General features: G+C 40.1%; 2 protein-coding genes across 13 annotated transcripts; both read right to left on the bottom strand.

Moving 5' to 3' along the window:
• Positions 1-170: 170 nt before the first annotated feature.
• Positions 171-4768, bottom strand: plin2 (perilipin 2). 4 transcript variants are annotated; one of them, XM_048971013.1, is made up of 9 exons: positions 4624-4768; positions 4239-4276; positions 3882-4077; positions 3555-3637; positions 2889-3174; positions 2131-2252; positions 1589-1705; positions 1092-1382; positions 171-396 (listed from the first exon to the last, which is right to left on the bottom strand). In XM_048971013.1, exons 2-9 carry the CDS (start codon positions 4266-4268, stop codon positions 277-279), a joined length of 1245 nt encoding a protein of 414 aa, XP_048826970.1. In that variant the 5' UTR covers positions 4269-4276; positions 4624-4768; the 3' UTR covers positions 171-276. The 4 variants fall into 4 exon arrangements, with proteins under 4 accessions (XP_048826970.1, XP_048826968.1, XP_048826971.1 ...); XM_048971011.1 differs by having other exon boundaries at positions 2068-2252; positions 4624-4766; XM_048971014.1 differs by lacking the exon at positions 171-396 and having other exon boundaries at positions 660-1382; positions 4624-4766.
• A 6487-nt stretch (positions 4769-11255) lies between these two features.
• larp7 (La ribonucleoprotein 7, transcriptional regulator) lies at positions 11256-25588 on the bottom strand. Of its 9 annotated transcripts, none has more exons than XM_048970540.1 (14): positions 18557-18767; positions 17873-18144; positions 17192-17422; positions 16748-16848; positions 16525-16608; positions 15954-16118; positions 15645-15750; positions 14958-15290; positions 14595-14739; positions 14342-14487; positions 13140-13255; positions 12839-12998; positions 12204-12295; positions 11256-11936 (listed from the first exon to the last, which is right to left on the bottom strand). In XM_048970540.1, the coding sequence occupies exons 3-14, from the start codon at positions 17409-17411 to the stop codon at positions 11859-11861; spliced, it is 1746 nt and encodes a 581-aa protein (XP_048826497.1). In that variant the 5' UTR covers positions 17412-17422; positions 17873-18144; positions 18557-18767; the 3' UTR covers positions 11256-11858. The 9 variants fall into 9 exon arrangements, 6 of the variants coding, with proteins under 6 accessions (XP_048826497.1, XP_048826495.1, XP_048826500.1 ...); XM_048970538.1 differs by having other exon boundaries at positions 18087-18144; XM_048970543.1 differs by lacking the exon at positions 17873-18144.
• Between the last annotated feature and the right edge of the window lie 764 nt (positions 25589-26352).

Below are 26352 nucleotides of genomic sequence, written 5' to 3'. Positions count from 1 at the left end.
TAGTTATAGAACTGAATGCACTACTACTAAAAGTTCTCATTCCGAACAAGCAATGTGCTTCCATACCATTGCTCCATAATTGGGGGGGGGGGGGGGGGAATAAGTTTCTGAAGGTCCTTGATTAAATGTACACTTCACCACAAAAGGGGAAAAAAAAAAAAAAAAAACAGTTGCTTTATAATGATTTATTGAGAGACATTCCAAAAGGATGGTTGAAAAAGTTGAAATGAGAAACACTCTAAATTCCAGGGGGGGGGTTACTTTGCATTATTCACTTCAATTCCGCATACTCGTGATGGGCTGTAGGCTTTGTGCATTGATAAGGTCGTTAGTCACTTCATGGTCTTCATTTTCATCAGATTCAGAGGAAAGGTCTGTGATGATTATATCAGGCACCTGTCAAATGGAAGAACACTAGGAGTGAAGGACATCTTGTTCTGCCAGAGATCCTTCATGCCTGCTTAAGGAGGCAAACGCTAACATTCCTGGTTAGTTAGGACTGAAACAAAGCCAAACCTCAAGCAAATGGATCCCAGCGAAGTGCAAATCTGTGCGTTGTAGCACACAAGTACGCTTAACACACACACACTACAGAAGTATACCAACTACACTTGCCCTCGGGTTATATTACTCCAACCTCACAAATCAACACACACAAGTACTAACATACTTCCTTCTTTATTATGAAAGTCATACAAAACCTACAGTGGAAGTTAATACAATGTGGCATGCCAATTTCATACAAAAATGCTAATTGCACCCATGAGAAATTCTGCATTTTGTTAATTCTATGCATTAAACAAGACACGAGCCAGACACACGTAGTCACGAGTACCCGCTATGAGCTATTAAATTGGTGTCAGCTAGCTTCAAAGGTAATGGAATGTTCTGAAATACTACTGTGACATTTGCTTTATGCTATATTTAGTGCAGGAATAAGGTAGATTAAGCGAGGCTTTGACAAATGCAGAAGGCATTTAGTTGTTAGAGTCCAATGGCTTCATTTCCATATTTGTAGGTGGGGTCTCTTTCTGTCCAACTGCCTGAGAGCTGGAGGGAGGCGGGGTCATCCGTGGGTAGAAAGGACCTACCAGCCAATTGAGGGGCGTGTTGTTGACCAGATAGTCCATGATACCATCCAGGGAGTCCTTCATTTTGCCCAGCTGTGCCTTGCTACTGGACAGCATGTTGTCAGAGACATCGCGAAGGGTGGGGGCCTTGCTAAATTGGTCATAGACCTCAGAGGCCGAGCGTGCCACAGACAGCGCCTGGTTCTGCACATTCTGGGGGAGGCCCTGAAGGCTGGAAACCAGGGTGAGGCATGTGGTCTGGAGCTGGTGGCTCAAGTTCCGGGCAATGGTCAGGGTGCGAGATTCAATGTGCTGAAGAAAAACGACATGACAGACATCCCATTACCTTAATGACATCAACCATCTCTTATACAAGGTGTGCTGCTACATTCTCGCCCCATTCAGGTTTATGTTAAGGACGAACCCCGAAACCTTCAGGGTAAATGCAGCCCTGCAGTCAGTCATTCTCCACTAATGGACACCTCCCCAACACGGAAGGATGCAGAAAGTTGCATTACCTCTGCTTCATTCCAGTCTCCCTCACTCTGCTCATCTGACTTCCATTCAACCCAAGAGCTGAACTTCTCATGTAGCTTCTGGTTGGCATCGTCCACATTCTTTCGTGCATATTCAATCTAACGGAGAGACAGGGCAATCAAGTAGGACCAATTCAAACTTTAGATGAAAAGCATTATAAGCAGGGGTCAACCTTTGGAACCGAGAGCTACTTTAGGGTTACTGAGCCATACAAAGGGCTACCAGTTTGAAACGCCCTCCTAAACTTCATGCAAAATAAGCATGTTTTAAATGATTTCTTCGACATTTTTATATAAATGTGAAAATGACAAATGTTTAGAACAGGTTCGCGGGCGATTCATGCAGTCCTTGGGGGCACCATGTTGGTGACCCCTGCATTATAGGGTTCAAATCTAAGCCGAAGTCAAGAGCAGACCAACACACACAGACACGCCGCATGTCAACTGGTACGAAGACCTACCAGATCCACAGTATTACGTAGCTGCGAGATAGACTCCTGACTTCTCTGTTTAGTATCTCGCACCTTTTCTATGGCCTGATGGTAGGCCCTCTTGCGCAACTTGACAGAAAGTGACCCAAGTCGTATGTAATAGCTGGACTTCTGGGGGGTTGCATCAAACCCTTTCACCATTTTAGCTTCCGTTTCTGCAAGACAGCAGCTGGCAGGATTAGCAGTGCGCTGGGGGTGCAGCAGGGGATTCCCACACAAAGTCTAACTTACATTTTCACAATGAACAGTTAAGCTTGCCTAACACAGCAGCCGTGCAATAGTGTCCGGATATCTGTGAGTGATGCATTCCAAGAGCCACTGCAGATGGCCGAAACCACAAACAGCGGCAAACCACACAGACCCAAGATAACAATTTGATAACATGTTAAGGTTTAATTGGTAGACACAATAAGACATTAAATACAGTAATAAGCGTACATAGCAAGTTATACAGCACTGTACTCTAGAATTAAAGGAATTCGGACATTGTAGCCAAATTAGCCAATAGAGGAATAAAAAGAAAAGCCATCCAGGGATGACAGCAAGAAAAATCTGTTCTGCTGGGTAGTGTGGGTATGCGGACAAAGGGAGATGAGTCATGTACTGGGTGCAACTGGGCTGGTGGATTTCAACAAGTCCTCACTTGAAACTTACAAACCATTTATTTATGGAATTTTCCCCAACTGATTTTCCAGACAGCAGTAAGCCGTGGATAACCAAAAACAGCGGATATGGGGGGCGAAGTAGATTCTAGTCATAGCAGTAAGGCAAGACAACACTACACTACTCACCCAACTCCTCCTCAGTCAGTGGAAGATATTGGTCCACCAGGGTTTCTGACTTGCTGAGTGCCGCGTCAACTCCTGTGCTCAGCAGGTGAGCCACACGGCTACTCATCACCGTGTTGACACCACCACTGACCATGGCCTTAGTCTTCTCCATGCTATCCTGTACTGCCCCTTTGGTTTTGTCCATCACCCCTGTGAGGGTGTGGGACACACCATCCTTGGCTCCACCTACAGTGACTGCCACTGCCTCCTTGGCTCCAGTCACTACATTCTTAGCATTGGCAACAATCTGATTTAAAAAAAAAAAAAAAGTACACTGTCAAAAATGGATTAATCAAGAAATCCTCCCACATACACACACTGCAACAATACTATATGGGGAGATCAGTCATTATGTACGGGACAAGAAGCTCCTCAAGTTCATAAAAATGCTATACCAATAGAGATCAGGACGACTCAGGTTCTACAAATCAAGATTTCTCAGTTAGCTGGGTTAACTTAAGCTAGAAGGCTTAAATGTCCCACAGGAATGCTCATAACCTAAACTCTTATTGGTTAATCATGCCGTCTAGCTTAAGTTTGCCTAGCTAACTGAAAAACACTCCTTCGTGGAACACCCCCTAGGTCTTTGAGGAGAGTGGTCCTATATGCTGCCAGGTCATCTCATACCTGCTCTGATGGCTGATGAAGGATTGGCAAGGACTTCTCAATCTTGTCCAGACCTTTACACGCAAGGTCATTCGCAATGGCAACTAATGAAAGAAACATGTAAAAAGGGAATTTTTTTTTAAAACAAAGAAAATCTCGAAGGACACAATTTTCTTCTAAACTTGGATGCTTACATTATAGTGAAATTTTGCATCCATGCACAGTAGACAGATTATTATACTTGGTTATGAAACAACTAGGTTAAAGTTCATGTTGCACAAGGGATAAGGGATTAACCATGTACTTCCACCAAAAAAAAAAAAAAAAAAACACACTTTTGCAACTTACGCTGGGGCTCCAGCTTGCCAATGAAGGGCATGGCACTGGACATGGCCACAGACGTAATAGTCTTCACCCCCATCTCAGCCACCTCACACACAGATCGGAGGTACGGGTGATTGTCCTTCGTGTTGCAGTACACATTGGACACCAAATCATAGGTGGAGCTCACCAAAGGAAGGCTGACCACCCTGGTCACCACACTCTGCGCATTAAAAATACAAGTACGAGGTATTTCCGGGATACAAACTTTATTTGCTTGCGACCATGATATCAAAGACCACACTAAACATTAAGGCACGCAGGTAAGACGTTATAACACAATGTCTAAGATGTAACGAGTTAAAATGAGAGAAAAACACCAACCTGACTCGGAACAACTTCCATCGACGCCATTTAAATTCCTTTAAAAAATATAAAGCACATGACCTTAATATAAAATAGTCCAGTGAAATTCAGACAGTATTAGACATGAGAACGACCACAACAATAACAAGAATATAGCTAATGAACTACTACGTTAGCACGTTGCTTTTTTAAAATTAACGAGCGACACAAAACACATCATGGAAGTACCTAATCCCCCACTTCTATGTACTTAAGGAGGTTACCAAGAAAAAAAAGGAACAATCTCTGAACGACTTTGACAACTATGATTAACTCCCTTTCCGGAAATTAATCGTAGCACATTTGCACTCAAAAAAATGGCTGGCAGACAGACGAAGAAAAGCAACAGTGAGAGAAACTTTACCTGTTTTTTCTTCTGCGTAGTTAGATCACCGACAGACAGTAGTTTAACATCCAACTGAATCTGGTTTGTCACTTCATACACAGCTGTATTTATTAACGGTGGAATACTTCAAATCTCGCGAGAGTTTGGTTCAGCCTGACGTAATCGCCCAAGATCAGGCGCCACACAGTCAGACTCGTAGGTCAGACTCATCTAGAGCAAAGGTCATGAACGCGAGGCGGGGATTTTCTCTCTGTAACAGGATGATTTTGAAATTGAAACATCCTCTGTGACGAATATTTTCTTTATATGTCTGTTTTCTAGCGAATTTCATGTAAAAAAGCTGAAATGTGCCTTTCCAACTGAGATAAGTAGTTTTAAATTAAATAAAATCGCAGATAGACAGACAGACAAACAGATACATGCATACCTACATATCTGCATACTAGATTATGGTAACAGCAATAAAACACATGCAGTTAATGTGATGTGCAATTCTACAGAGTGATGGGGACAGTAGGATGACAGCCACCAGTTCATCTACAACTCAGTGTAAGGAACTTAAATTTTGCTAAATGACTCATCTTATTGTAACTTCCTGTAATTGGTCATTTGTGACTCCAAATTGGGTTGAAGTTCAATTCAACTAAGCATGTTGACCTTCATGCATATACGAATAATGCTAGTACATTTGTTCTAATGATTCATATTTCTTACATTCATCTTGGATTTTTTCAGACAAAAGAACAGTATAATAACCATTGTACCATTGATAACAAAGATATGTAAATAATCCATTAATTACACTGTTAAATTAATTGTGCCTTCAATAAAAAATAATTGAGTATATTTAACAATAAATGTCAACCTCGTCCTAACCAACGTTGACGGGTCACGTAATGGGCAGATCCCAAGTATTTCAAGTAGGTGAAATAGGAAATAGTAAACATTTATTTAGAACAGTAATTTGCCATATTTTCCCATCAGTATTGGAAGTAATTTAAAATGATTCTCTCAGCCTTTTAAAGATGAGAATTGTGTTGGTAGATAGGTCTGATATTAAGGACAAATATCTGGGCCAAGGTGACGATATACTGAATCAAGGCAACAAAGCTCAGAGTGTGGGACAGGAAGGATAACAGAAAACGAGCAAGAATTATGCCGAGAAAAAATGAAGTTATACAGTAATAACCAATTTCAGTACCCTGTGAAGGTATAGTAGGAAAATTTCAGTATGAAATGGAGGGCAGTCAACAGTTAAGCATAGTATGGCATGGATGGGCTTTTAGTGCTGATAGTACGGAATTCTCCGTGTGGCCCTGACCCAGATAAGCGGTTGGCAGATGGATGTATGGTCTTGAAATATTAAGGTGATAGTTCTGACTCGCAAACCACTTTGCAGCAGGCGTACACTCAGTGCCTTCAGCTACAGGAGAGACTCAGTGTGTTGGTTTTCACTTTAAACTTAATTATTATGGGTGTTTTCTTTTCAGTTACATGTGTCACGATGAGGGAAAGCATGTATAAACCGACGCCTTGTTCTTTCTGACCTCAGAACGTGAAGCCGTTGTTGCTAACCATTTATGTTACATACTTGCTAAGCTAATTCTTTTACATGAAGCAGATCGGTTCGAATAAATTAATTTTCATATAGTTCCTTTTACAACACAGGCACTTATCGACAGTGTGTGGTAATACATTATTAGGAGACTAAACGTTTCACAATTTTACACTGTATTTACTCTGGCATGCCTATGACCCTGACAGGTGATGGGGAGATTAAATTTTTTTTTGGTTCAGCAAACACTTTTGTTGGATGCGACATACAAGTGAGAGCAGGGTCAGTTGGGAGCAAGTGGGGTTAGTGGTATGATCAAGGCCCTAATCATGACATCACTCTGCCACCCTCGGGACACGTGGATTGATGTATATTTACTGAAAAAATAGCTTTGTACCTTGCTCAAGGGGACTTCCCTGGCTTCAATACAAGTTACAAATCTGTACTTCTCAAAAATCTTGAAGAGACAAGGAGGAAATACGAGTGACTAAAATCAGCAGCTTCAGAGAGAATATAGTTATAGCTGGATATAAATGCAAATGTGTCTGATGTGGTTTGGCATGAAACCTTCTTCGGCCAATTCGTCCTAAAGGAACTGCCCTCTTAAGTCATCTACCTCTATGAGGCCAATACTGGTGATATTACTGGGATATGTGACTAGCATTGCAAATTTATAGGAATGTTTGTCACAGTTTTTCAGAAATAAGCTGTTCCAAATCGTCTCAAATGAAACACTACCAAAGAAATTAAAGTGACCTTTAACTTACCTGACTGCGCGTCACAAATTAAGTCACAGAAATACATGTGGCCCTGTTGAACTAGGATGCACTACTCAGGTCTTTCTACAGTCCAATGGGCAGAGTGACATCATTTTATGACTTTAAATGTGCCAGGGGTTAGCTATGAGAACGTATCAAAGTGCAAGGCAGCAAAAGCGTAACAGTCATCCGTTTATCTGCCGATATAAAGTTAACCATCATGTATCAGACATGAACAGTGGCAGCACATGTCACAGCTCACATTATTATTATCACAAAACATCTTCAGTACCATTTACATAAATTTGATGTAAATAAAAAAGACTAGAACTCAAGATTAATTAATTCTGGTTATGTTTACCCAAAAATTGTAAACCTGTAAATGATAACACGGAAGAATGAAATACAATTTTTAAATCATTTTTTATCATCAAACTACTTATTTATTAATTTCTTTGTTTATTATGTTCAATGCGCACCTTTCACAGCAGAGTCACCCCAGGGCACTTTACATGGGTGTGTTGTAATACACACTGCAATTACACTGCATAACAAAAAAGCGTCTGGGAGGGTAGAAACTGTGACTACAAGATTTAAGGGAATTTCTGTGGGAGAAATGCCCTCCAGTTTGAGTTCAGAATGCAAACGACCCCAATCCTGACTGTGTTTCTGGGTGATAAGATAACCACGAGAGACAGACTCTTGGATTGTCCTCAAAGTGTATATGGGTCTTATGTTTGTCAGTGTTGTTTTCTTAACAGTATAATTTCACAATCCAGCTAACCACGAAGACAATCTTAAAAAATATTTACCTCCAAAATATTAAATTTGATCTTTTTTTTCTCTGTTCAGGGAGGGTCAATGAACTGAAATACACAGCTGCTACAAGGATAAACACAACACTGAGTCGTGTTATGAAAAGCAACATTAAACACTGAATTCTAAATTCAGCTAAATAACGCACGTAACACACCAAGAAAACAAAAATGAAGAGTAATATAATAATGTGCTATGTTTTTCATGAATTTCTTCTAAAATCACGGGACACACAATGAAGATAAACATTACGATAAATTTCGATACAGTACGATAAATTATGCTCAATATGTCATCACAATTGAATATTAGTAAAAGGAAACACTCTATATATGCCTTAAATAGAAATGTTAAGTTTTTAGAAAAAGATCCTTCTATTTGAATGCATTAATAATCCCTGAAAATTATACCGAGGGAACTCAGGAATCCTACCATATATTTCATATGAAAGAGTGTTTGCATTACCTCCAATCATCCATCTTCTGCTTATCCTAGGATAGGAGAGGGCTATGTTTGTCATGAATTTCTTTTAAAATCACGAGACACACAATGAAGATAAATAATGTGATGCACGTTACTAACTGACATTCTTACGGTAGTAATTAAATGTTGTTGCATGTGCACAAAAAGATATCAAAAGTCTCAGGGAGTGCTACCAATGTTTACTTGTGACCAGGCTCGCGAAGTGCAACGACACCCAAAGTGTACTAGAGACCAAAAAAATCGTTTCGTAATTCGGTCCAACACTGTGTTTGTTTTTCAACAATTCTGTTTTGGCTTTTTTGTAAACCATATTCTGCTATAAAAAAAAGGTTCCTTCTGCAAGAGTCACGTCCTCATATGACTCTCCATGCGTTCAGGTTCAGCAAAGTAATCCCATTATTTTTCGATCATAATGATAGTATATGAGCTCCAAAGACAAATGCAAAGAGCATTTCCCAGCTAACATTTAACGTTGGCCCAACGTCGGACATAACGTCGGCCCAACGTCATTAGCAGACGTTGGCCGGACGTGCATCTGCACATCGGGTTTACATCAACTCAACTTCTGCAGCGAACGTCAAATGCACGTTGTCCCAACGTGCAGTAAACCAAGTAGTGATAAGCAAATGTTTGCAATTCCCTGTGGCCAACGTAAAACCAACGTCCCACGCACATTATGGGGACCATGTGCCAACCTACTTTCAATTTCTGGGTTACGTCAACTCAGCGTCTGCAGCTAACGTAAAATGCACGTTGTGCCAACTCTCAGTTGCCAATTAAAGAGTTCATCATAGGTCAACATGCAAACTCTCAAAGGATTATTTAGACACTTAATTATATTGCTATTATCAAGGCGTGTCTAATAAATAAACTTGATCCTGTTGAAAGTTTTCGTCAGCTTACCGACAGACGTTCATCGCGTCTGTAACCCAGGTTACAAATATTGTAAATAATAAAATAAATAAATAGTTAGTAAATAATTAACTATAAGATGACATAAAACAAAGATTTGTAAAATAGTCTAATTTACACGTGATAACATTTACATATATATATATAAAAAATGTTGTGCCCCTCCCTTCTCCTCGTGCATGTGCAGTAATGTAGTGCATAGGAGAGAGAGAGTCCGTTTTTGACCATCGACATAACGACCAACAGCCGACGTCGGCCCAACGAACCAATGCTAGCTGGGTTGTTTCGAAGTTCTTCAGTATCATGAATAGCTAACAGCCGAATCCTCCCATAAAAAGCTCCTTATGAAGCCATTTCAATTTCTGGAATTTTTAAGTTCTAGTTAAAATTTTATCTTACAAATCTGACCCAACCAGCAAAACACAGTGAAATTACTTTTGCTTCAAAGCACAGCAATCGCAAGATGTTGTTGCTTCTGCCACCTAGTGGATTTAACGTTTACATTACATCTGTTCATTTAGCAGGTGCTTTTAACCAAAGTGATGTACAATGCAGAAAGAAGGGACAGAAATGGTGGTACTTAAACCGGCAACCGTCTGCTCACGGACACAAAGACCCTCGTTTTACTGTTAGCGGAATTCAATAAAATACTGCAATAATTATTTGCTCTCTGCCACCCTTGTGGAAACATGGGAATGCCAAAATATGTTAACTTTACCATTTCTAAAGAGGCGGGGGGCTTCGGAGCTGTCCGTGGTGCTGTTTCGGGAATAGCTCCCGGGCAAAGTACGATTATTCTCAGGCATGCAAAACGTGTCAATAACCCTTTCATATCCATCATAATTCACCGACCCTCTTTATGCACCAAATAACTGTTAACTTTTGCACAAGAAGTTTCCGTCCAGACGAACATACTCGATTATAACATCTGCAAACCAATACAATAAATACAAATTCAATAATGAATGATCTGTTAATGATTTGGAAGTTATCCTTCTTACATTCTCGGGATCATTTAAAATGTTTATTTATTTTCACAAATCCGTTTTAAACGGAAGAGTCCTGCAGTCCTGTTATGAACCAAAAGTTATTTAAACCTTGATCTCAGATAAGTCGCGCGGCCATTGTCCCCAAGTCTCGGATCACTGGCGCAAGAGAGTGAGAACTTCAATATATTTGAGCCTTATTCATTTTCCTCTTCTTTTTAAAAATTAATTACAGATTTATTGACCGAATATCTTGAACACCAGAACAATTATAAAAGCGCCTGTAAGTAAATCTTAGTTACGTGAACCAAGACGTATTGTGATCCAGTTACTGAAACGACTAGACCACATGTCTTTGTAGTGTAATCGCTAATGCGTCTTGAATGCCCAGGCAAGGAAAATACAATAACTGTGACGTGTTCTGAACACTCTATACATGGTCTAAATAATATGGAAAACTTGAAAAGCTAACAAGGAAATCTAAAAACAAGCGGTTAGCCGGACACCTTGGAGACGCATGATAGGTGTAAACAGGGATGCGTCTCAGCTGCTTGTTTGTGATGCGATCAGCCAAGACTCATTTAAAAACCAAGTGTTACGGTATGGTAGAAAAATCCATGGTCATGTGAATTCAATGCAAATTCAATCAGTAATTAATAATGAAACTGATAACACTGTTCATTCAAATATGACGACCGCAACGATTAACTTCCGCCTTGAAACATTCGATATACAAAACATAATGCAAGCTCGCTTAAGTAATAGGTTTTCATTTGTAGATAAGACGAACTAATGTATTTTGGCACGATAGCTTATTCTGCAAAAAGACCTGATCGAGGTACAGATCTGACCCAAGACGTAAGGCTGCAGCAGAAAACAATATAAGAAATGCATGTATGTTAGTGGTCAAGGATACGTGGAAAGAGAAGGAACATATGGGGAAGTGAGATAAAGGAATTAGCTAAATACAACTTGTTTAAACAGGGTAACGAAATCACAAGAATAATCACAAATAGGTCGACTCTGCCTTAAACTCATACTGGGCCCCATTTAGCGGCACCCTCCACTGAGGGCATTCGTGTAACCTTACTACACCTCTTGCAAACTAAAGGGAATACTGAAATGAACAAGAGAAGCTCACCCAGTGAGGATGTTTATTGATTTAACATGAAAGACAGAGCAGTTTAAAAGGCAATTAAAACAGAAAATGGTGCGAAATGCATTGTACATATTTACATTATATACAAATTCACAGATTACTAAATGACCTACCATTTCACTACAGCAACATTCAATCTGCAACCGGCTTTTCACGACACAACCCTTCATTAAAATTAAAGTGTTCAGATAACTACCTCAAATATAATTCTTATAAGGTTTGTAAAAAACATTTAGTTTGGAGATTCAAAGGCTGTAAAACAAGTACAACCTCATGAATCATGAGTTTTATATATGGGTAATTTCTAAACCACAAGTAGAAGTCAAATGACTTTCAGATGAGGTGCACTTCTACTCGATATTTGTTTAAGTCTAGGTCCCGATTCCACAGATTAAGCTAGCTGCAGACAAAAACGGATGTCCCAGAGGGGAAAAGAGGGGAAAATAGGTTTCTGCTCAGTAAACGTGATGCCACACTCAGACAATCCTGGCACATTTGCTTGGTAAAGTTGTTTTTGGAGAAATGTCAATAGCACAGTTAAGACTGCGAACACTGCACAGAGCTCCAGTCCCTCCAGTCCATCTTCAGTCATCTGAGAAACGGATGTGCTTGCTGGCCTCTCTGGCCCTGGCGATGATTATTTTCTCTGCCTTGGCAATCAGCTGTGGGAAACGAGGAAAAAATGTATCAGCCTGAACAGCTCCAATTAACATTTGGTGCGATGGAAACCACATAGACAGACATCTGCTGGAAAGTTCCAGAGACACACTGACAAGTTATTTAAAGCACTCAAACACCAAGTTACCAAAGGTCTAGGAATATCCAACTATATCAATGAATGAATACACTGATAACGATGAATATAATGCAACAACTTTCTTCGCAAAAAACATTAAGTCCACCTCCAGCACAATCAAGACCAGACCTACCTTTTCTGTGCCACGTTTTTTATCCCTGGGACGATTAAGTTTGGCTTGTCTGTCGACCAAAATCTTCTGCCAATACCTTTGTTCGTGGTCACCTTTGAAGACAGAGGACTGTTAAATGCACTGTTAAAAACACACATTACTACCATTGTCTAGGCTTACAAATCATTATATAGTTTGGTGATATAATCCCTCGCACTAAGATTTGAGAGGGGGAAAAAAAAAACACTTTTGAATTTTCTTCAGAATAAAATAGGATCAGCACTGAAAAGGTGGTGAAGAAAGGAACAGCTCAGCAGCCACGACATCTTTTAAAAGAGGAGATATTGTGGATAAACAAGGTAAAAAGACGTAGGTGGTGTGGCGCTACTTTTTGCAGTTTAAAAGTCCGACGCGTTTATTAAGGATGTGCCAAATTTATACTGATTACTTAGTCATAAAATGCCTCAATATTTTACCTGTATTACTAAACTGCTCACCAAACCGTGGCCGTAAATAAATGAACATATAGTATCAAAAAGTCTGGCCAAATGTTTTGCCTGTCATCTGAATCTCTGGTGATTATTGCACATGTGTGATATATCAATATGATATCGCCCAGCCATAGAATAAAGTACAATTTGCTTTGCAGCACCCACCAGAAAGAATCTCCAGCTTCCAACTGTGCTTCTTCTGGATTTTGGAGTGGGCCAAGATGACAGCCTTGGCATCCTCAGGTGTCTTAAAGCGGACATGTCCCTCGGCGTCCCCCTCTAAGATGTCCACATATACCGCAGGAGATACCTCCGAGAGAACATCCTACACAGACAATTCAAGTTAATACACTCAACCATCAAAATCATATAATTTTATACTAGACAAATCCAGAAAAAAAATTGAGAGAAAACATATTGTAGAAGCTAACAATTCAAATTCCTGCTATGGACCCAGAAACAGTACCTTGATGAACTTTCTGCCAGGCAATGGCTGACTGTGAGTGATCTTGATGATGACTCCACTCTCAAACTGTGGACCAAGGGAAGTTTCCTTCTCACCGATGGGAGTTTTGTTAGAAGCTGAGAGCCACAGAAAAATGGTGTAATTAGAAGTACTGGATGGATGTATGTGCATTCCGTCAGAAATTTGCATACAGTGGTACCTCAGTACTCAAACTGATTAAAACTCAAATTTCTAAAAAGTCGAAACCAACCAGTTCGAAAACAAAAAAATGACCTAGAACTCGATCTGAATCTCAGAAGTCGAACCGTGAACGCCGACCCGAGGTAACTTGTACGGAAATGAGTCATGCGGCACGTCTGTCAGCGGAAACAAAGGGTAACGCTTCAGTCTCAGCCTCGCATTCGCTGTGACAGCATCGTTTGTTGGTGATAGTGCTTTTTTTATTGAAAATATCAGGTAATACACTGTACTTTACATCATTTTGGAAGCCATTGGTCACCAAAAACTAGTTTTAGTTGCACAAATGTTACAACCTAAAAGTTTGCGATTTATGAACAAAATAAGGAATACAGAGTAATAATAAAAATAAACAATGGACCTCATGGCATAGTCTAGTGTTGCCCCTGTGTCTGGGTTTATGAAAAAGGTGTCATTGGTTTTTTTTAACTTTACACATTGTTTGGATACATTTATTTTCTTGCTTTACAAATTACCGTTTTGATAAATGCGTTTAGTATATGCTCTTCTTGTTTTACCCAGCTTATTTTATGCTTAAATGCTAAAAAAAACATTTAGGTGTAATTTTTTGGGGCTGGGAACCAATTAATTTGATCAGAACTCGAACTTTTTAGGATTCGAACCCAAGTTCTGAACGGATTAAGTTCGAGTTCTGAGATACCACTATACTTTTAAAGATGCTTCCTAATATAGTTTCCAAAGGGAAAAAAAAGTAATAATAAGATTAGGATTTAACAGAAAATGTTAGACTGGCATAACATTAGCTTTCTGTGATATAATTACCACCTGAGCACTGAACAGGAAAAATAAATTCAACAGATGGGGGAAAAAAGCCGAAAAGTAGCTATACACCCTTGTTATTATTATGCAGCAAGAAGCAAAAAATTAAGATCCTACGCAGCCGTAAAACAATAAATTTAAGTCAATACCTTTGTTCCATTAAAGAACTCTGGCAGCAAACTTACCCACAGGCTGCGTGCTCTGCAGAATGCTTTCAACCTCCATTTGGTCAGCGCCCTTCTGATTGATCTCTATCACGGACTTCTTAAGTGAGGCCATGCTACGCTTCTGCAGTGTCAGATACTCCTGCTTCAGCTTGAGCCAGTCTTTCCTGTCATGGATAGAACAGAGGAGAATCGTCCAATGGGAAGTGATCGCATACGTGGAAAGCCTGACGTCGGCACAGCCACTGATTGGGCCTGGCAGCAATACACTCACTTGGACAGAACTCTCAGAGGAATGACTTCTTCGCCAATTTTAAGTCTCTCGTTGTGCTTCCTTTTTCTTTTCCTCTTGGCTTTTAATATGGAGTCGTCTTTCTTATGTTCCTCCTCTTTCCCAGTCTCCTCGTTAGCTTCCAGATCTAAAAACATACAGGCCAAAATCTGCTGTCCCCCCAATGTAGTTTTGGTAGGACACCAAACAGTTTCAACTGCTATCAAACGACAATCTAAAAATCTGAGTTCTACTGAACTGTATCATTATTCAGACTTCTTCCTTAAATACTGGAAATTCGATATATTTTCTCATCAAGCTTTCTGACAAACCACAAAAAACTCCATTGATAGGACGTGACCTTACTCTTCATCTCCACCTCCGCAGCAGACTTCTCATTGGCGACTTCCTCCACCTTATTCATCTTCCTCATCTTGGATGGCATCTCGCCTTGGCCATCAGCTCCAGAGCCTTCTGTACTGCATGATCTCTTCCTCTTCTTCTCCTGCTTGCCCAGGGTCTTCTGGGTTTCCGAGGTCTTGTCCTTCTCCGGGGGATCTTCCTTGCGTTTCCTCTTCCTGTCAGTGGCCTCCGTCTCCATCTCAGCCCCAGGCTCCTTGATCTCAGGGGCAGGCTGTAAGCTGCTCTCCTTCTGATTGACGCGCTGCTTCCTTTTCTTCTTCTTCTTCTTCTCCTCCTCTACAGATAGAGAGTATTCGCCGGCCAAGCATTTTTATTTGCAGCTATACAAAAACACTCACAGACAGCATTTCACTTTTTCCAATATATTACAAATATATTAAACCACTTCTATACATTCATACTGCAGCATATTTATTCAATAAAAGTTTTTCCCAACTTTCAAAAGTAAAAATAGAAGGTACCACTCGTGTAAGAGTACAAGTGTTCTCCTTGCACTTGACCCTACAACCTACTAGTCAGAAAATATACATCCTTAATAATTAACTTTAAGAACTTTTAGTGTGATTAAGACACGCGTCTCCCAACCTTGTACCCTGGAGAAAACGAACCAGAGACGTCTGCCACACCCACCTGGGGCAGGTTCCTCAGGTGCTTGGAGGGGGATGAGCTTGCTCTTCTTGGTCTTTGGGAAGATACCTGCTTTCCTAGGAGCATCCTCAGGAGGATTGTTCAGCATCTTAGGGTGGGGTAGTAAAGAGGCCCCATTTAACAGTGAACGGTTTGGAGAACAAATAAAAAAATAAATGTGAATTTCACTGATTCAGACAAGACCTTAAAAACCCGACATTTCAAGTCCACGCACAAGCTTTACAAATAAGCGTTGTAAATGGACCATTTAATATAACAAAGCCCAGACATATACCTCCACATTTTCCGTACCTCTATTGCTTTTTGCGCCTGCTCCTCTTTCTCAAACTCAATGAAGGCAAACCCCTTCGGCTGTCCAGTAGACTTGTATCTGGGAACGCTGACATACACAACAGTCCCACACTTACTAAACACCCGCTCTATCCAACTGTGAGTTACATTCTTGGGCAACAGTTCCTACAAAACAGGAATACAAAAGCAAAAAAAAAGCACAATGATCAAACACCATGCCACTAAATGGCGTAAATTACCATAGGTGGAACAAATGAACAATTTCCAAATCCCCCAAACACCCCCCATTATACCCCTAATGTAGCCCCAGAGTGCAGCATGGAAAAAAAATAAATAAAATAAAATACAAGCAAAAGTATGTTCACAGAAATTCGGATTACGTACAAAAAGCAGGCATTCACATAAAGCAGACTCAGAACGGCAGGACCATCGAAGAGCGAAATATAAAAACCATGTTTACTTCTCTGCATACCTTGATTATGGCATCTATTAGAAGTACATGCAGTGGGTGCACAGCTTTGCAAAAACCTTCACGGTGTATGACAATGATACACATACAGCAGACATTTACCACATAGACTGTACGCTGGTCTACATTTTTTGGATCCTCTCCAAGAGGATGCTGTCGACGCAGTTTTGTTCCTTCCAAGTTGATCTGAAAGTGAAAGTGATCACTCTTTAATGGTGACATCTTAAACCCAAACATTCTGTACTGCTTGTCGGTCATTATGCTGATTTTTCTGGGGAGATAAACAGAATTCCCATACTACTGTCCAAGATTTGGTGCAGCCTACCTCAACCACAGATGAGTTTTTCAGAGCTCTTGCAATCAGCTTGATATCAGTAGTCATCTTTTTCATCCGGTTAAACGTAGTTAAAACAGAAATATCAACATCTACAAAAAAAATGTAACAGATTAACAAGCTGTTTTAACAGAATGCATATGGGGGAATATCAATACAAATCTTAGGTCATCATATATCAAAGAAAACTTATGCACATCCATTTTATTCAAAAAGCTCTAAGACTACTACAGATATTATTGGATGCATTTAGCTGTGTAGGTTTAACTCCGTGTTCTCTCGTTGTCCATTGGTACAGGTGGATTTTTTAAGAGGAATTCAGGATAATTCTTTGTACAAAGCACTACGAGAGTGAACCAAAATGCAACAAACAACTTGCATAATACTATATATGAACTGGATAGACATCATACTGCATTCATTAATGACACTTACATCCATCCCTGGACTGTTCCACGAGCTGCCTCAGGAATCTGTCCTTGTGCAAGTTGACATCCCCAAACCAGAACTCCACCTGCTTCTTCACGTCGGTCAGCAGTTGCTTCACCCGTGATCGCTTCTTCTTCTCGCTCTCCGTTTTCTTCCCCCCTTCATCTTTGGCCGAGGATTCGCTTCCAACGGGGTTTTTTTCAGAACTGATCATCGTCTTAGCCATTAATGGCTTCCCTATAGAAAATTCCAACTATTAAATCTGCACAAACGTACGCCGTGGTTGTCTTCGCACACAGATAAAAAGCCTTGAATTGCTTTTAATTTCGCTTGATTAACTAGTGTTATCCGAGTTCAAATAGTAGCAAGTAATGCATTCATAACTTATATGCAGATACCACCTAGGCAACTTACATATTCGTAAACGTAAACTATCATCTTAGCTATTCACCTTCAATCGGTTTAAAATACACATTTGGTACACAAAAGATTTTCAGTTATTAACAGTTGACTAAAGATTAGAAAGTACAACTAGAAAGCTTACTGAACTTCAGAGCAGTCGCTCATATAAAACACCTGAAACGTTTTTGGCTAACCAGCTAAGTTAACAGCAACACACACAAAGTGTTTACTAACTATATGCCACGCAAAAGTAGCATATTGCATATGGTTTCTGAGAGAATTTACCTAATTTTTATCTGCGCATGGAGAAAAACGTTGAGACTTTCTGGAACTTTCACGTGTATATTTTCTGCCTGCAGGCGGGATTTTCTAACCAAAAACTGACTCGCTAACAAGTACTTCCTCAGAATAAACTGATTTATACACAGTCCAGACTGCACGAGACGCCCGCCGCAGTGTTTTAGAGTAAAACAAAAAACATTCGGTTGTTCCTACATACGTGAAAAGTTAGTAGACTGGAAATTGAAGATTTGAATATATCGGCCATTCAGTCTTTCCTGTGGACGTCGCCGGCGCGTGGTGATGACGTCGGCCGAACGCAGCGAAATAAGTCAGGCGCGCGGACAGTTCAGTTTTTCATAGGAATAAATGCATGCATGAATATATCCTTCCACTTTTAAATAAGTTATTTATTTTGCAGGTCGGAACTTTTTAACATCTCAAACATGCATAAAAAAACATACAATGAGTTAAAGGTTCCATTTAAATACAATGAAAAACATTATTTAGCAAAGTACAAATATAAAAATCCTTATCAGCACCTTTTCTTTAAAAAAAAAAAAATTAAGAAGAATCTATGGATTTTTGTTATACATGAGTTACCCCCGTTACAGATGTACAATGACGCGTAATGTTTCTACTTTTAGGGAAACTCTCATAACATAATTTTCTCGAATTTTGCCAGCTTACGTCGTTCGTCGTCGTCGGCACTATCCTCTATCCTCGTCTTGATCAGTTGATTCAGTTTCTTGCAGAATGCCTTCACCCAGTGTATTTCCACTCGAAGGAGGGATTTATTACAAATCTTGCCAAGGATTGTCAATAGCTTCTCATTCGTGCTAACTTCACATCTCTGGAGGACCCATCTGGCCCATTCCTCCCAAATAGTATCCCCAGTGAAGCTAATAATTACCCGTGAGTCGCCAAAGGTGCTGTTGAGGGTGTCCGTTTCCTCTTGACTGATGTTATTCCAAATGGCGCTGCAGGAGGGTAATCATTTTTACATTCCCCATAATTCAATTGCATGTAAATGATGGCTAATAATATCGTCCCATAGACTCAGTGCATTAACAATTACTGATTAACTGGTATCACATTCTACGCTCATTGAACACACATTGTTTTGTTCAAAAGGACAATGTTGTGAAAAAAAACTGTCTCATGACAAGCCAAATGGAAGCTATGTGGAAAGAGCAGATGGGAATGTTATAATAACCACAGCAAGATCACAAAACTTACACAACTTTATCTAGAGAGGTGAATGAGTTGGGATCAGTAAATGGAGACAGGCCTTGATATGTCACTTGGTTTCCTTCCATCCTGTGAATATATGAAGGAAAGATAGATCAGCCATAATCTAGAAAGGCTGAATTTTGTGAAATTAAAAGATGGTTACCTAGACGAATGAAATCTACACTATCTTCGAGGTATTTTAATAGGCTGCAAAACTCAGGACTGTACAGAAACATGTAGTAGAATTGATGAAATATATGCATTTTATAAATATCAACGTATTACTTGAAAAGAATCTGGAGGAACTTACCATATCTCTGTCATGGTTTGATTTGTTTTCATAGCTTGAGTTAGAATCAGCATTTTGTCATCTGTAATGTGAGTCCAGCCAATGCTAAATGTGAACCAGGTTGTAGGTTATTTGCATGACAGCAGTAAAATATTCATCATTATTGTATCATCAGAGCAATGTGGTTTCATTGTTTATGTAGTATAGAACTATAATAAACATCCGTCCATTCATCTTCCATAACAGCTTATTGTACAGGGTCACCGTGTGCCTGGAACATGTCTCAGACATACCACTCCATTTTAATTACACAAATGTCCAGAAATGTTTTTGCATCACCATTTTTTTACTTTGATGAAATTTGGCGTGTGAGTAACGCATTCTTTGTAGTGCTCAGAAATATATATGTTTTATTTCCCTTTCGGAATGCCTTTTCTACACAATGGGTAGCAAAAATGTTTAATACGGAGTGTTCTAAGAGCTGTCACTTGACAATTACAGCTTATTGGGAAGTAGTTCGTCATGGGTTTCAAGGTCAGAGTTCATCTACATCAACAAACTACATTTTTTGCTACTTTAGTTATCTGAATAACACATTTTTGTTTGAAACAGGTAAAGAGTGCTTCTTCATTAACTGAAAAAGTGAAAAAATGAAAGAAAAAAAACGTACTTATTGCGTAGTAAAGGCATATATATCTTAAATGGGAAATTTAATAAAAATAATAAACATTTCTGAGTGCTAGAAGGTATTTGTAATTCACATGCCAGACTTCATGAAAATCAAAAATGGTGATGCAAAGGCCACTTGTTAAATTAAAATGGAACACCCCAGGCAGCACGGCACACAAGGTAGGGGACATGAGATTCAAATATGCATTTTCAAATACTGTTTGTTAATACACTTCGATAATCAAAGCAATACATTCAATAATAAGCACTGCTCAACATTTCCATGAATAGAGTCCCCTTACCCTAGGATCAGTAGCTTGCTTGTTGACTGCAAAATCTCAGCAAGCACATGGACTGCTTCAGTGTCAAGATTATTTTCCCCAATCCTGAATTGTGAAGGAAGTGTTAATATTCAATCCATCCATCATATCCACTAATCCAACACCAGATTGTTCCAATCCCACCCAAATTAACAGAAGGATATGTTGGGAGTGCAGGACAAAAACCACACAAACTCCAAAATACAAATTCGAGAGTTAATATTCCACATTTTCATATATACATTTTCTCTATGACGTTTCTTCTGGCATATGACATATTACAATTCCGTTTCTTTGGGTACTGTATCAGAGGTCACTGGTCACAAGTAAACTCACCAGAGGTTCTCACACCTAAGCAGGTATGGCTTTAAGTCCCTCAGAGACTCTGAGGTGATATTGGTTGCTGTCAGATCCAGTTCAGATATCTCACCATCCATGAGGTTCAAAAAGTACTTTAACACAGTATAATCCATTGGGCACAGGGTGTTGTTGCTAATATTCACACGCAGCACCTTGGCGTGGATCTGCTTGGCCAGGGAGTCATTTTGCTGTTCAAAGAAACAGTGGAGCTGATTTAGTATGTGGCTCCCATTTTCACAGAAGTTCTCAATCTCTGTCAGCAAACCAGGCAGATAGGCCTCTGCTTTTTGACTCCTCTCCAGCAGCAGGTATCGCGAGAGGAGGTTCCAGTTACGCTCGGCAAGCAGCCCTGAGAGGAACCTCTTGAACAGGTCAAGATACCCAAAGCTCATCTCTTGACCAATGTCAGTACTGGGGTCAAGGACGTCCATTGAGAGTTGATCTCCCAGGGTGTAGTAGAGAGCTGCGAAAAATTCCTGGATGGTGAAATGTGCAAATGAGTACACGTCTTCCATGCAACCAGGCTCTTGAGCTAATGTCTTATCCAAAAACGCACTGATCAAATCACTGTTTGCCAGCTGCTGGATCTCAGCACTGTGACCGTAGAAGAGGGTCTCGTGACTCAGAAGTTTGACATAGGCTATCCTGCCCAAGCTGGAAATCGTCTCAGACAGTTGTTCTGACCTCTCAGCATTAGCGTGGGGTAACCCCAACCTGGGCCGAGAGTGTGACCGCAGCAGGGCCACCAAGTACTGCGTGTAGACGTCGGTCATGGTTTTTGGCGTCCCGCTAGAGAAGCCATCACTGTCATTCAAAACGGTGCACACAATGTAGCAGAATGCAGGTATATAGCACAGGGTCAGCAGTGGATTGTTAGCTTTTACAAAATTGAACATCTTCAGGGCAAGAGTTTGTTCTTCAAAGTATCGGAGGAAAAAGTCTTCAATTTCTGCCATGGAGAAGCCAGTAAGGAGCACAAAGTAGTCGATACAGCCAATAGGTATGTGGCTAATGGCAGTAGGTCGACTTGTGAGCAGCACAGACGCCTCTGGAAGGAGCTCACTCTGCATCAGACTGGACAGCACCTTCACCACCTCTTCCTTCTCATCAGGCTCTGTCACAAACTCCTCAACCTCACACTCTCTGTAATGCCTGAACTCGTCAAACCCATCCAACACGATCAGCAGCTTGTCTTCATTGGACAGGATGGTGTCCATCTCCTTGGCAAGATGGCCATTTTTTTGTAGAAGAAGTTCCCGAAGGCTGATTGGCTGTTTGATTAAATTTAGGTCCCTGAAGGTCAGGTGGATAACAAAGTCAAAGCCCAAATGCGCCTGGTTGTTTCCAAAATCACTCAGAATCTTCTGGACCAGAACCGTTTTACCAATACCTGCTACACCCGTTACAAGAATCTTCTTGGCTGGTCGGCTTCCAGCTGTATCCGAAAACAGGTCTGTCGATTTAATCACTTTCTGTTCAAATGCGTGACACTGCAGGGAAATGCGCTGTTGTCCAAAAGCTACAATTTCATGCTTTTTGAGCTCAAGGCTGCGATGTCCTTTCATAAGCAAGAGATTGATGTAGTGTTCAGAGAAGAGGATTTTCTCACCATGGCGAGTGTTGTAGTAAAGCATATATTCACTTCTCCGTTTGAGGGTCTGTTTGTGCCTTTGTATCAGTTTACTGTAGTCTAGAATAGAGGATTTTAATTGGTTAATGATATGCATATTTTTTTGTGTCCGAGTCTAAATACATTTAATGTATTTATTCAAAAATGAATACATGGTATCATTGTATGAAACATCTTTAATGTGTATTTATATACATGCAACATTTATGTACCTCAAAGTCCAAAAACGCCAAATAATCGAAATCCATATCGAACAAACAGGCAAAGTAAGAAAACTATTCTATTTAAGCAATTCAAAAAAAAAATAGTCAAGCATAATTCTGTGTTTGAAACCTTTAAACGGATAAAAAGCCGCAAAACACTGGTTTGAAAACCATTAAGATAACTCAAAAAACTTTTGTTCACAAATTCACACTGCCTCAAATGTCAGGCAGCATAACCGGGAAAAGGGGATTTTTATTGAAATTTCCTTTTAAAAAGCAGTGGAATGGATGTTACGTCATGAAGACCCAAGTGATCTTCAGTTAAAAGGTTAGTGGATTTAACTCAAATATTTACAAAAATTATCATTTCAGCTAAAGCAGAGGCTTGCAGTTCAGTCAGGTGGGACAATCCATGGAAAACCATAAAAATATTGTAATATGATAAAACCCTTTTTATTAAACTCGCATGCCATGCATACACTTGATATGAAGGACAAAAGTTTATGCTGGTGTCCAAGCAGTTGTCTGTTTAATTTGAAAAGAGCTTGAGAAGACAGGTGCCACAATCATAATTAATATGACCACCAATCATAAATGTAAAAAAAAACAATAACCCAAAACAAATAGGATTTAACAATGTCTGATGTATTGTAGACACTTAAATTCTTACGTGATAAGTTTTAATTTGAAAATAATAATTGTAAAACATATTTCTTGGTGGTGCCGCCTGACATTTTTTTTTGTTTTGTGAAAACTATCGTTCAACCTAACATTGGATCCTAATATGATGTATAGAGCACCCACAGTTATAAAGCAATAAAACTGTAATTGGTTGTTGATAAAAGTGAGCTGGTATAAAAACATACCGAAAAGCTTTTGTATTAAGAATTCCTAATTATAAGCGATAATAGAGGAGCTTCTGAAATGGCTTTCTTACTATCTGGTTGTTGCTGCTTCACTGGTCCAGGCTCCTTCAGGCGGCTGCACAGAAGGCGAAACTCTGCTGCGGCCTCCTCCCCCTTGCAGTCCACAATGTCCAGCGTTTTTCGGACCTGGGCCCGAGGTCCCCCCTCACACAGGACTTCCTCCCGGTCGTCCCGGGTGAAAACGTCCCTCAGCAGCAGCTGCTCCAGCAGGGACCCGATGTGCTCCTCCAGCTGGTCTACAAGCACGACCCTGCACTGCCTCAGCACCCTCAAGCTGGGCTCGGTCTGGCCGCCGAGCTGCAATCCTGCCGCCATCACAGACGCGCTCCTGCGGACTGCTTCAGCGCTGGCGCGGCAGCCATGTCTTTTAGGGAAAGGCGGCCCACAGCCATCTCGTCTGACCCGATTGTTTATCCTTCTTCAAAACACAGAAACTCCGGCAGTGACGTTCTCTCGTCATGCTGTACGCCAAGGTATTCGCAACACTTCACTTCCACAGAGGCCTTAAGATCTATTTCTGTAGACAAATGTTTTTCCCCTCTAAGTTGAACTAAACAAGTGAGAGGACGTAATGCAACCGGTTCAGGGGTGTGTGGAAATGTGAAGCACTGTCCAGTGATTTAGTGCTATATGAAGACTTCTTGTTCCTTCCCTTTTAGCGAAAGCTGCGACGTAAGTCACAGGGGCCGACAAACCACTTAATGATGAAACACCAGGGAAGTTAAGTCCATTTTGTTCCAGTCTGATCTACTCATAATCACAATGAAACTTTCTTTACACTGGAAAAACTTATACTAGATTATAAACACAAAAGATGGATTGCATAATGGAAATTCCTATTTATTTCCTATTTTTTTTCTACTGCCGTCCTTAAATTTTTTATTTCGTATTAATCAGTGTCTTTGATGTATGGCGGATCAGAAAGCGCTGTTGCCACAGTCATCTTTGGCTAAAGAGTCGATTCCGGCTTTTATCTATCATCGATCGTCATCTTGGCCAGTAATGGCTTCCTACAGAAAATGAAAAGTAAAACCAGACAATCTATATAAAATAATACTTTGACTTGGCAAACAGATGAAAGGTTTTGTGTTGCATGTAATGTCGCTTGGCTGACTAGTATTAACTAAACTAATGAAGCAGCAAGTAACGGTCATAAATAATATGTTGCTGCTACCAGGCGTCTTTACATATACACTTTTGTATATATTCACATATATACTGAATAATGAATAGTTGCTATATAGCTTACAGGTTGTGCTGCATTTACTCTTCTTTGATTGTCCATTTTGCTGCTGCAACAATGCAAATTTCCCAATTGTGGGAAATTTTATTAAGGCTTATCTTATCTGATCAATTCACTACATAGGGAACTTGGGACATTTTTCGGTAACGTTAACGATTTAGCCTTTCAGCTTAACCACCTTGAAATGTCCATCAAATACCCAAGCAGACTTTCAGTTTTTTGCATTTAACAGTCCACGCAAGACATGCAGGCTTAACTAGAAACAGCCCTGAAAGCAACATTTTGTACATGGGGGCAGTTTTCCTTATTTTTACCTGCGCATGGAGAAAACGGCGAGAGTTTCTGGAACTTTCACGTGCGTATTTTCTGGCCACAGGCGGGATTTTCGTACCGAAAAACTCGCTAAAAAACCTTGCCTCACAACAAGCTGATTTCCACACACTACAGACTTCATGAAACGCCAGCCGTACTGTTCTAAAATAAAACAAATGACACTCAGTGATATATATACAAAATGACTAGAGTTTAAGATTAAAATTTGAATATAACAGGTCCGAAAATGGCGTAAACGCAACCCATGGCAACAGTATGAGAGCGCTACTATTGGCAAAAACTATTACATTTAATTAATATTAAATAAGAAAAATCTGTCTCTTTAGCATGTGTCGCCGTCGCCACCCCCCTGTCGACCAATTAAAGGAAACCCAACCTTTTTTTGGTTTTGTTTTACAGAACCCACTTTTTTTGCTGTGTTTCGTTTTTCAGGTTATTCAGGTTTTAATTGCTCGTCTCATCGGTTTCGCTCTAGCTGGCTTGACATGTCTGCCCAGGGTTTAATTTGGGACTTGTTATGTGGTTTGTACCGATTTAACCCTGGGGAATCCAGACCACTTTATCAGTATAGGAAAATATGTCCATTGCCTAAAATGATCATACAGTGAGCTCAAAAACAGGTTTTGTAAAATGAACCCTTTCCCAGTCGTGAAATGTACCGTATACGACCCGCTGGGCTGTTCATGCCGTTCCAATTTCACCTATGAAATACGGACAGAAAAGAAGGAAAATCCAGATCTTTGCAACATTCTCATTTTCAAAATGCATTTATTGAGTTTTCCTTTTCAACATTCACCACGTGCTAGCGATAAAACACGGGCTTCAAACATGCCAACCCATCCGTACTACACACAGAAAGTTTAGTTGTGGTGGGTTGTAAGGTCTGGGAATCACCTGTATTCCCTCTGTTTTTGTCTGAGGGTGATGTTGTGTACATGGAACATCGTCATCACAGTTGCCAGAAACATTTGAAAACATCCAAAACCTAGTTGTACATGTTCTACAACATCTAATTATAACTGGTGATGCAAAATTTCTGCCACTTATCTGTTCATATCTTGACAGGTGAATCTTTGCAGCATATACGGCAAGAACCTCAAAACGCGGTGGGGGCCATATTTAATGTGGGAAAAAAATCTGGTTAATTCAGTCAGTAATCACTAAATGTTACTGTTACTGGGTCCTATGTGGTACAACGGGCTATAAACCAAAATAAAATTCTTAACTTTGATGAGTGGGTTGAATGTAAGGCAGAAATAAACAGAAGGGTCATATATGAC

Source organism: Brienomyrus brachyistius, chromosome 12 (assembly GCF_023856365.1).
Source record: "Brienomyrus brachyistius isolate T26 chromosome 12, BBRACH_0.4, whole genome shotgun sequence".
Classification (NCBI taxonomy): Eukaryota; Metazoa; Chordata; class Actinopteri; order Osteoglossiformes; family Mormyridae; genus Brienomyrus; species Brienomyrus brachyistius.
This window is presented reverse-complemented; position numbering and strand designations above follow the sequence as displayed.